Source organism: Macadamia integrifolia, chromosome 10 (assembly GCF_013358625.1).
Source record: "Macadamia integrifolia cultivar HAES 741 chromosome 10, SCU_Mint_v3, whole genome shotgun sequence".
Lineage (NCBI taxonomy): Eukaryota > Viridiplantae > Streptophyta > Magnoliopsida > Proteales > Proteaceae > Macadamia > Macadamia integrifolia.
The window spans coordinates 10,094,438-10,106,225 of record NC_056566.1 but is presented as its reverse complement, the minus strand read 5'-3'; the positions used below and the strand labels follow the sequence as shown (position 1 = coordinate 10,106,225).

At 40.7% G+C, this 11,788-nt stretch overlaps 1 protein-coding gene and 1 pseudogene across 1 annotated transcript in view; both read left to right on the top strand.

The window, feature by feature from the left end:
* Positions 1 to 512: 512 nt before the first annotated feature.
* Positions 513 to 1,267, top strand: LOC122092185 (annotated as a pseudogene).
* Positions 1,268 to 10,319: 9,052 nt separating this feature from the next.
* The window catches only part of LOC122090665 (60S ribosomal protein L15), a 2,672-nt gene continuing 1,203 nt past the window's right edge, over positions 10,320 to 11,788 (top strand). Inside the window, exons 1-2 of the mRNA XM_042660316.1 lie at positions 10,320 to 10,468; positions 10,926 to 11,092. Of these exons, the coding sequence (XP_042516250.1) occupies positions 10,465 to 10,468; positions 10,926 to 11,092 (171 nt within the window). The 5' untranslated portion in view covers positions 10,320 to 10,464. The remainder of the gene's footprint in view (positions 10,469 to 10,925; positions 11,093 to 11,788) is intronic.

The window sequence follows — 11,788 nt, the reverse complement described above, 5'->3', positions numbered from 1 at the left end:
AATATAATACATGTAATTAACCCCCTATCCTCTGTTTCAAGGTGTGGATTATGGGTATCATGAGTCAGCCCAACAATTCTTTTCCTCCTCCCCCTCAAAAAGGGGAAAAAAAAAGAACTTCTAAAGTAGAATTTTATACATCGATTTGATTTCCAACAGGCTCTATGGTGTTGCATGTGAACTTATTTAGTAAAACTATGACCACATCCTCCCTTGATATTTGGAAGAAGGTAAAACTTTCTCGCGTGTTTGTTGGAAATTAGCAATTCAACTTCAAAAACTACTGTGTGTGAGATTCCAAAAATTGTGAATGATTTTATGCTTTCAGCGTGTCTTATTATTCTAGTTTAAGTGAGGCATCTTTTTCTTTCCCCACCTCAGCTTTTCATCTTCTCGTTTTTCTTGTGATCCAACATGCCCTCCTTAGAAGTAGAGCTGTTACTTTGCATTTTCTTGGAATATATTCTCTTTCCATTGTTTGTTTTGAAAAAAGTGTCTAACGGTTAAGGTAATCCTTGTTTCAGGGGTATGTCGTTTATCGTGTCCGTGTTAGGCGTGGAGGTCACAAGGGGCCTGTCCCTAAGGACATTGTGTATGGTAAGCCAACAAACCAGGGTATTACCCAGTTGAAGTTTTAGCGAAACAAGAGGTCTGTTGCAGAAGAGCATGCTGGTCACAAATTGGATGGGCTGAAGGTTCTCAACTCCTATTAGATTAATGAGGTTTGTATAAAGTCATATGAATCTTTCTCTTACCAAAGAAAATTCCATCTGATGCTTTGTTATTAAGTCTAGCTTTTCATATGTTAGAACTTTGTGTTTGCAATTGATTGCTCATTTTTCTGTGTAGGATTCAACTTACAAATATTATGAGGTAATCCTTGAGGATGCTGCTCACAATGCAATTCGCAATGACCCAAGAATCAACTGGACATGCAAGCCGGTCCACAAGCATAGGGAGCTTCGTGGGCTCACTTTTGCTGGAAAGAAGTACAGGGGTCTCAATGGAAAGGGACAGTTGCATCACAAGGCACGCCCATCACGAAGGGCAACCTGGAAGAGGAACAACACGCTCTTCCTCCGTTACTACCGATAATTACAGTGATAGTACTTTGTGTTTTGCTTTTGTTCTAGTCTGAGATTTCCAGTTGTGGGGATGTTGATTTCCATGTTAGGAGATTAGAATTTTGAGTTTAGAACCATTGAACATGTACAATTTGTTTTGGAATATTTTTGACGAAGTTGCGAACTGATTTCACTTGCTTGCATCGCATCCTTTAATTTTTTGGTAGAACTACATTCTGTGACTAGCAGAAAAAGATCCATTCATAGTTTTTAAAACCAACACCTTACACAGTGATAAGAAACCCTACAGATTGTGCGTATGATTATTGGATTACCATCTTGGTATCTTTCATTGGTACCTTTGTTCACCTGTTCAGTAGTTGATTTTTTTACGGTGCAACTTACTAAAACAGAAAATTTAGCATTTTATGCTGATTCCCTGTGTTCTATATTCTTTTTCAATGATGTTTCCTTTACCGTTCAGTGTTATATTGAGTTCTTCCAACTGCCAGGGGCCCTGTAGCGGGTGGGTAATTGGTCTATAGTGTGAAATAACCCTGAGGTTATTGTTTCAGTCCACTTGTTTTGCTCGAGTTCTTAGCTTCTGATAATTCCTTTGAATCTCCATTGAAGAAGACATCATCTCCGGGGAATCAACATATGTAGTATTGTTTTGATAGTCGATGATGTGATTGGTTGGCATCAGGTAACATATCTGCATTGTCAATAACATTGAGATGGCGATGATAGTGATGAATGTGGAGGATCGGAGGTGGTTTTTGCGATGTGGTAACATGATTTTGTGGTTTCTTCTAGGTTTTGGAGGATCAAAGTTGAATCTTTGGTGGAGATTTTAGGGCTGCTACGATAATGTGGTCAACAACGATGTCTGAAAACCATAGTAACTCAAGGCTCAAGCCATTTTTAGAGACAAATCAGAGTCTTCTCAGCTCCCCAAGTTTTAAAAACCCTAACAGGAAATCCATTATAAGATGCACAAAGAGAGGGAGAGGAACTTCCCTGTGAACTTAGTTTTTAGGTTCTCTTTCCAGGTATTTCGTACCAATAATAAGAAACCAGATCTCATTTGATTCTTTCTTCAGAAGGCGGAGGTGGTGGAGAGAGATGATATAGGCAAAGGAGTTCTATCAAAGAGGAAATGAGGGTTTGAAAGGAAAAGAGGATCCGAAATTCTTGTTTAGGAGGTGGGTCTCGAGAGTAAAAGAGGGTTTGAATATATGCAATTTTTATCACCATAGGCCTTACATTTCATTTTTTGTACAATTATATCGTGCAATATGTATATATATTTGACGTAGGGGATTCCTAGATGACTAGGTTTTCTTCAAGGTTAACTAACTAGGTAGGGCAAACTCAAGGGACTTGGGTTGGATAGGATAAAGAAAGCTTAGCAAACAAGATTACATGCAAAATAAAGTGAAACTAATGAACAAAGTAACAAAGAGAAATAATAATCTAGGAAGAAAAACAAACGAACTCACTCAAGTGTCAAGGGAGAATATGGGATAGGGAACATAACAACAAGCTAAATTAGGTTATGACACTGCTGCCCAGGTCTGAGAATAAAGGAAACAACCCAGATTTGAAGATGATGTCCAGTAATAGTTTGTTTATTGAAAGGAGACTAGTAGCAGCCCAGACGATGACCTATCCACGTAGCATGACCTTCGATTGTTACAAATAGTGGCTGTAATGGTACAGCAGCAGCAACAAAGAATAATAGCAGCAACAGAGGGCAGCTGGCAGTAGCAGAGGGTAAACAACAACAACAACAGAGTGTAGCAACAGTCCAACATCTAAGGGAGATCAGTAGCAGCAGTTCAAGCATCAAAGGGGAGATCAGTAGCAGTCATATTAGTAACAGGAATAGGTACAGTGAATAATAGAGGAGTGGGAGAGGGAGGGAGGTGAGAAAAGAGATGACCGAGAGAGAGAAAAGAGAGAAAGGCAAGAAAGAAAGAGGGAGGTTGAGAGAGAGAGAGAGAATCGTAAGAGGGGGGGGGGGCGACAATTCTTCATTCAAATTCATTAACTAAATTAGGATGGCCAATGGCCTTACACATAAATAGAGAAATAGTTACTAAAAAAAAAGGCTAATCCTAGAAATATAATCTTAGAGAAGTTTCTAAAAAAAAACAAATAGGAAATAAAGCAGTTTCCTACTTAATTCAAATGCTTAAATAAATAAGATACTATGAGATAAACTACTAAAATACCACAACCATCAGTGGGGCCCATGAAATCTGGGTGATAGGAAAGAGAGAGAAAGAGACCAGCGATAGTCTCTTTCCTCATTCTCATGGTAGAGTTCGACCAGTAGTCTTCCTTCTTCTTTCTTCTAATCCTCCAACCACAAAGAAGGTTGGGTCTTCTTCTTCCTTCGATTGTATACCTTGAAGTCCCCATCAACTCTCTCTGGATTAGAAGAATTCACCTCCGGTGAATTAAAGCTCCTGTAATATTCAAGCATGTCTGGGTTGAGTTGTTGGATTTCTTGCAATGTGATCCAGGTGTTATCAATTTCTGGGCGTCCACGCCACTTGACCAAGAACTCTCTCGAACCTCCAGTGTGTGTGGATACAATTTTCTCATCAAAGATTTCCTCAACTTCTTCAGTCCTTCTTGTGACCATAGGCACAAGTGGTAATGAGGTGGGGGGAAGTGGTTGATTTGGTTCAGTAGTCTTATCAATGGTGTAGGGAAAATCGTAAAAATCATCAGGATAGAAAGGGGTAATGTAGAGGTACCATGGTATGGGATAAGGTCTTAAACATTGAAAATATTATTGATTTCTATACTAGCTAGCAATCAAGAACATACGCATTGGCACATATCCTTTTGAGTACTTTGAACGGACCTGTGCTACGAGCATGCAACTTGCTCGTTTTTCCCTAACAAAGCGTCATGGCTTAATTCTAACCATCACCATGTCACCCTCTTGAAACTCTTATAGCCTTCTGTGCACATCTGCCTTCAACTTATATTGCCCGTTGCTCAGTGCTATCTGTCTTCTTATACTTACACGTAAATCATATGTATGCTGAGAAAAAGACTCGACTGACTGGGAGGTCCTGGAACTAGACACGACGAGGATAAGGTCTATGGGTGCGCGGGGCTGGTATCCTGAGCAGATCTCAAAAGGGGATAGACCAGTGGTACGGTTCTTAGAGCTATTGTATGCAAAACTCGGCCTGGCTAAGGACTCGATCCCAACTGGTAAGGTGTTCTCCTATGAGGTAACACAATAAATTTCCTAAGCTCCTATTGATAACCTCGGTCTGGCCATTGGTCTGAGAGTGGAAAACAGAGGAGAAATAGAACTTTGTGCCCATCATCCGCCATAGGGTCCTCCAAAAATGTTGGATGAACTTAACATCCCTATCGGACACTATGGTGAGGGGCAACCCATGGTACTTGACAACCTCATTAAAGAAAATTCTGGTTACCATGGATGCATCAGAGGTCTTAGAGCATGGGATGAAATGGGTCATCTTCGAGAAGCGGTCTACAACCACATAAACTGAATTATGGTCTCTCAAAGTTTTTGGCAGACCAAGCACGAAATCCATGCTAAGGTCTTGCCATGGGGCATGGGGAACGGGTAAGGGAGTGTACAAACCCGTATTATACTTTTGTTGTTTGGCAGTTTGGCATGTCCTAAACTAACTCACAACTCTAGCAACAGTCCTTTTCAGTCCTAACCAAAAGAATCGATCCTCAATGAGTGTGATGGTCTTATCTTGATCGAAATTATCAGCGACTCTCCAAGTATACAATTCCTAGATCAGGAAATCTCGGAGTGAAGTCCTGGGAATGCACAACTTGCTTCCTTTAAAAAGAAAGCCCTCCCTAAGTAGGTAGTCCAAGCGGTTGACCGGGTTGCCTTCACTCAAGGAAGTGAATGGATCACTAAATCCAGGACAGGTGGGGTATTGGTCCTTGACTTACTTGAATCCTACAACCTCTACACTCATTGCCTAGAGCAACACACTAGCCTAACTCCTAGCATTAGTGCGACTGAGGAACATGGTCACCCTGCTTAGTGCATCTGTGGCAGTATTCTCGACACCAGATCTGTGCTTGAGTACAAAAGTGTACTCTTGAAGAAGCTCAACCCACTTGGCATGTCTCTGGTTAAGTTTCTTTTGGGCACTCAGGTATCTTAGAGCCTGGTGGTCAGAGAATAGCACGAATTCTTGCAATAAAAGATAATGTTGCCAATAGCGCAATGATTGGACAACCGCATAGAATTCCTTGTCGTATGTAGAATGTCGTTGCCTAGCTTCATTAAGTTTCTTACTAAAATAGGCAATAGGGTGGCCCTCTTGTCCTAGGACACCACCTATTCTACTACTAGATGCATTGTAATTCACTTTGAATAACTTGGAGAAATCTGGGAGGTGTAGGATTGGAGCTTCAGTCTTTAGCTTTTTTATTTCATTAAAGGCCTTCGTAGCACTCTTAGTCCATTGAAACTCCTTCTTTTTCATGCAATTAGTGATAGAAGACATAATGGAACTAAATCGGTAGATGAACCTCCTGTAAAAAGTGACTAAGCCGTGAAAGCTTCATATATCATGGACATTAGTTGGCTCATGCCACTCTACAATCGCTCTCACTTTCTTATGGTCAGCAGATACTCCATGAGTTGACAGAACAAATCCTAGGAAGATGACTTGATAGCTCATGAATGTGCACTTCTTGAGGTTGACATGGAGTTTCTGTTCTAAGAGCACATGAAAAACCTTCTGTAAGTGATCCAAGTGGGAAGACGGAGTCTTACTATAGATAAGGATGTCATCAAAGTAAACCACTAGAAATTTGCTAATGAATGATTGAAGCACTTGATTCATTATCCTCATGAAGGTGTTAGGTGCATTTGACAAGCCAAAAGGCATGACTATTCACTAAAAGTGGCAATCATTCTTCTTGAAGGCTGTCTTCCACTCATCTCCGACCTAACCCTAATTTGGTGGTACTTGTTCTTGGGATCAATCTTCGAAAAGATCAAAAAGTTGGCCATCATATCCAACATGTCATCAAGCCTAGGGATAGGGAGCCTATACTTGATGGTGATCTTATTGATGATCCTACTATCAACACACATATGTCAGGTGCCATCTTTCTTTGGCATGAGCAAGGCAAGTACGACACATGGGCTAAGACTTTCTCTAATGAATCCCTTCTGTAATAGTTCATCCACTTACCGTTTGAGTTCGACGTATTCTTTGGGATTCATTCGGCAATGAGGTAACTTCGGAAGAGAGGATCCTAGAACTAGGTCAATAGCGTATATAATGTCACGCATAGGTGGTAACTCATCAGGTAGTTCCTCAGGGAATAGCCTCTCAAATTTCCTCAACAAGGGTTGTACTTCTCTAGAGGCCTCAGTGAATAAGCATGACCTATTGGTAATACTCTGTATGGCAACTAATGCCTAAATCACCCCTGACTCTTGATACTCTCCTTCAAATTGTTATTGATTTAAAATGTTGAGTGTTTTGGTGGTGGTGTATTTGGATGTACTTCCCTTGTGTTCTGGAACCCTAACTTCCCTAGGGGCACTGGGGGTTAGTTAGATTTTTTTCCCTTTGAATTCAAAGACATTGGTGTTAAACTTCCTATAATTGGTGACATCCTGGTCATATAACCAGGGTCTATCTAGGATGATGTGGGCAACATCCATCTCTAGGACATCACACCACACTCGATCCTCATATCCTACAAAGTGTAGCCTACAAAGTGTAGGGGAACTAGACACCTCAGATTAATGGGGATGGTGGATCGATCTACCCAGGCAATCTTGTAAGGCTTGGGGTGGGGTTCAGGTTTAAGGCCCATTCGAGCAACAACGCTCTTGGCGACTACATTCATACAACTCCCGCTGTCTATGGCGACGTGGCAGTTCTTGCCCTGATGACATGTGTACGTAATAAAAATATTAGTTCGTTGCCAATCATCGCTACTCCTAGGTTGTGAGACCATGCATCGTACAATGCCGAGCTTGAGGTCACTGGCCTCCTCGGTGTCCTCATCAGATATGGTCTCATCTGGTCTATGGTCCTTATACTCATGGTCCTGAAAACCCTCTTGATCACCTTCGTCAGGAGTCTGCTCTCCCACATAAAGATTTCTACTGGGACACTCTCTGGAGAAGTGACCAAACCTGTGACACTTGTAGCACTGTTGTTGCTCACTACTCTTGGTTCTCCCAAAATTTCTTTACCCCTGTTGTCAAATTGACATTGTGGTGTAGCAGGGGGTTTTGAAAATCCAGTTGAGCCTTGAGGTGGTTTTCTAAATTGTGACTCCCCCAGCTTGGAAGCACTTCCTCTGAGAATAAGTTCTCATGGAGGATTCCACCTTAAGGGCTATCCTGAAGGCCCGTGGAATGTCTCGCACTAGGTGGGGTGCCATATGAGATTGAATTTTGGAGTTGAGCCCAGTAAGGGATCTAGATAGTGTCTGTTTAACGTCCTCCTAAATACAGTTTCTAATTTTTAATTCATTGAACTTACTCATATATTCGGTCACAGTTGACTTTCCTTGCTTCAGGGTATTCATTTCATTCAACAACTGGAGCCTATAGGTGATAGGCAAAAAATTTCTTTTGAGCCTCTCTTGCATTTCTACCCAGGTGATGATTGGCTCAAGTCCTGGGTGATCCTCTTGGTACTCTGTCTATCCAGAAGTTTTAGGCAGCTCCGACAAGCTTGAACTTAGCAAATCGGTAGCAGACTTCCTCTGGCATATAATAGAAATCAAAGTACCTATCCATTTGCTTGATCCAATTTAGAAGGATCCTAGCATCAATCTAACCATCGTAGGTAGGGGCATCTACCTTAATCATTCGTCGGACATCAAAGTCCCTATCATGATGCTCATAATCCTCATCATCTCCATATTGGGTTTGGTGTCTTGGCGGTGGGCCTCGACCCCTACCCTAACCCCTACCACGCCCTAGGCCTTATAAGTTATCCCCTATCTGGTCATAACCATCAGTGTGGTTATTCTATTTCACTTCCTCAGGATTAAAGCCTCTATCCCTAGGTTCAGTGCCAGTAGTGTTACGGCCTTGCCGTCCATTAGGGTTTTGGGCACTTATTTCGATTGCAGCCAACTTATCAGTAAGGGTTTGGAGATGGGTAGCTTGTGTTTCCTGTATAGCTTAGCTAGCTTGGAGGGTAGCTTGGATGGCTTTCATGAATTCAACCAATGGCTCAGGTTGGGTGGGGGGTGTCAGAAAGGTCAGACATGTTTGGGTATGCTCTACCACTACTACTAGTGGACATAAGGAGATGGGCAGCTAAGGTACAGTTGCCACCAAAGACTCAAGGTCTACTCAGAATCTCCAATTGAGACAGGTAGTTAGCCCTCTCAATCTTGAGGTCAGAAATCTCCCTCTCAAGTATATGCTTTTGGAGGAAAAAGTGTCCAATGCTATTTGGTCCCACAAACTTGATGAAGAAAAGGGTGTCCTCTAATCTATGGTAACACTCTCTTAACTCGGACTCGACTACAGACAGATTGTGACGGAGACTAGACCTCAAAAGATAAGACATGTAAACAAGGGACAACAATACCTAATTACCTTAAACCTAGACCAAACCATGCTCTGATAGCAAGATAATGTAGGGGATTCCTAGGTGACTAGGTTTCCTATAAGGTTAACTAACTAGGTAGGATAAACTCAAGGGACTTGGGTTGGATAGGATAAAGGAAGCTCAGCAAACAAGATTACATGCAAAATAAAGTGAGACTAATGAACAAAGTAACAAAAGGCAATAATAATCTAGGAAGAAAAACATACGAACTCACTCACGTATCAAGGGGAAACATGGGGTAGGAAACATAGTAGCAAGCTAAATTAGGTTATGACACTGTTGCCCAGGTTTGAGAATAAAGGAAATAACCCAGATTTGAAGATGGTGTCCAGTAGCAGTCCGTTTATTGAAAGGAGACCAGTAGCAGCTCAGGCGATGATCTATCCACGTAGCATGACCTTCGGTTGTTGCAAACAGTGGCTGCAATGGTACAACAACAGCAACATAGAATAATAGTAGCAGCAGAGGGTAGCCGGTAGCAACAAAGGATAAACAACAGCAGCAACAGAGTGTAGCAGAAGTCCAATATCAAAGGGAGATTAGTAGCAACAGTTCAAGCATCAAAGGGGAGATCGGCAGTAGTCATATTAGTAATAGGAATAGGTACAATGAACAATAAAGGAGTGGGAGAGGGAGGGAGACGAGAAAAGAGATGACCAAGAGATAGAAAAGAGAGAAAGGCGAGAAAGAAAGAGGGAGGCTGAGAGAGAGAGAATTGTAAGAGAGGGGGGGGGGCACATTCTTCATTCAAATTCATTACTTAAATGAGATAGGGTAATGGCTACCATAATTAGAGAAATAGTTACTGGAAAAACACAGGCTAATCCTAGAAATAAGCTTTAGAGATATTCTAAAAAAAAAAAAGGCAAACAGGAAATAAAACAGTTTCCTACTTAATTCAAATACTTAAATAACTAAGATATTATGAGATAAACTACTAAAATAACAAAACCATCAGTGGGGCCCACGAAATCTAGGTGATAGGAGAGAGAGAGAAAGAGACTAGTGATAGTCTCTTTCCTCATTCTCACGGTGGAGGTCGACCAGTAGTCTTCCTTCTTCTTTCTTCTAGTCTTCCTTCTTCTAATCCTCCAACCACAAAGAAGATTGTGTCTTCTTCTTCCTTCGACTGTATACCTTGATGTCCCTATCAATATTGTTATAAATACTTATTCCAAATCAACACATAAGAATTATGGCACTTATATTTAACGATCTAAAAAATGCCCTTCAAAAGATTGCTATATGAGGCGATTGTTTTGTGAAAGGTATCATGGCCTCTACATTAAAATATGGGCAAATGAGAGCACAGCTGGAAGCATTAATAGTGGCGAATTTCCACCTTTCATGTGGAGTAGGCGATCATTTTGCACTCCTATGTGTCATGACATAAAAACCACGCTGACCTTTATGATTCTTTTGACCCAAAAAAAAAAAAAAAAATCAATATGCATGATCGGCCACACCTGATAGGACGTAGTTTAGTGAGGCCCAAGTTGCACCCTCAATTTTTTTTTAAGATTGGTGTGTCTTATCAAAGTGTGCCACAGCAGAAGAATTTTAGGTCAGAAGTCAAAACGAGTCCGGGTTTGGCCCAGAGATCATTTTTGTTATTTGTGATAAGTTTAAGACTGTTTTCGTAATTACATTAATTTTACCAATGAGCCCTGAAATTAGGGCTCATGTGCCTCTTCCTCTTATAACGCTGGGATCTGTCAAAAGGTTGAAGCCTCTGCAACGCAAAACCCTAGCGACTGCGCAAGCTTGGATCCACAATGGGTAAGCCAAATCTCTCTATTTCGTTCTATGTTCTTCTAAATTCAAGGTCTCTTTTATTAAATCTATAATACAATTTCGGCTGCTAAGGTATTGAGTTTTCGTTATTTTCGATTTATGGATGAAAACACTAGGGAAAAATTTCAGCTTAGGGTACTGAGTGTAACTTGAAAGTGGAATGGAGCTTTTTCTTCTTCTTAATTGTCTAATTATTATTCTACGTCGCCTTTAGCATGTATAGTTGTGGTCGGATTTCTTATTATGAGTTATTGTTGTAATTCTTTGGCCCATTTCGTATTAGGATCTGACATTGGGTCTTTGATTTTCATATTTGAGGTTTGTTTTGTTTAGTTGTGAAAAATGGAAATCGTCTTCCACCAAAAAGGTAAAAGAAAAAAAAAAATGGAAATCATCAATGTTTTGATAGATGATACTTTTGTTTTTATTGGTGATATATTAGGGGCTTACAAGTACGTTTCTGAGCTATGGAGGAAGAAGCAATCGGATGTCATGAGGTTTTTGCAGAGGGTTAGATGCTGGGAGTACAGGCAGCTCCCGTCGATCGTCCGGGTCACCCGACCCACGCGCCCTGACAAGGCTCGGAGATTGGGTTTCAAGGCAAAGCAGGTAAATAGCCTCTTCACCTATTACGTACTTCCCCCACCCTCTTGTACTTGTTGATGCTGAATTGTGATTCTGAGCTAACTTTTTTATTTATTTCTCTTGCATCTAAGCTTCATGTTGGAAGCTCTTTCATTTTGTGCATTTGTAGTTTTTTTTTTTTTTTTTTTTTTTGATGGAGGAAGAAAAACTCATTAATTAAAATAACTTAGAACATCAATGTCAAGAGTTCCTAATGTGTAAATGTTTGTTCATCCTCATGGAGGCTAGATTATGTAACAATACTACCAATACCAATTTGTCAGTAGGCCTGAGACAAAAATAGGATATGAGCAGAAAATTATAAACATTTGTAGTTCATTTTGTGCATGCTATATACTATTTATTTATTTAATATATATATATATATATATTTTTTTTTTAAATTAAGGAAAAGTGCCTCTTGTGTGGGAGTGCGGTTCTTGCGCGTGGACAATGACTAATGGGAGTGCATGAGGAAGCATCTACATGCATCATTTTCCATTTCATGGGGGCGATTGGTCATTTTGCACCCCCTTGAGTCTGGCCGTAGGAGCCACACTTCCCATAGAAACCGTTTTTCCTTTTAATTAATACAATATATGTAGTTATACTCCATCTATTTCAAGGTGTGGATATGGGTATCATGGGTCAGCCCAACAATTTGGTTCAACCCCCCCCCCC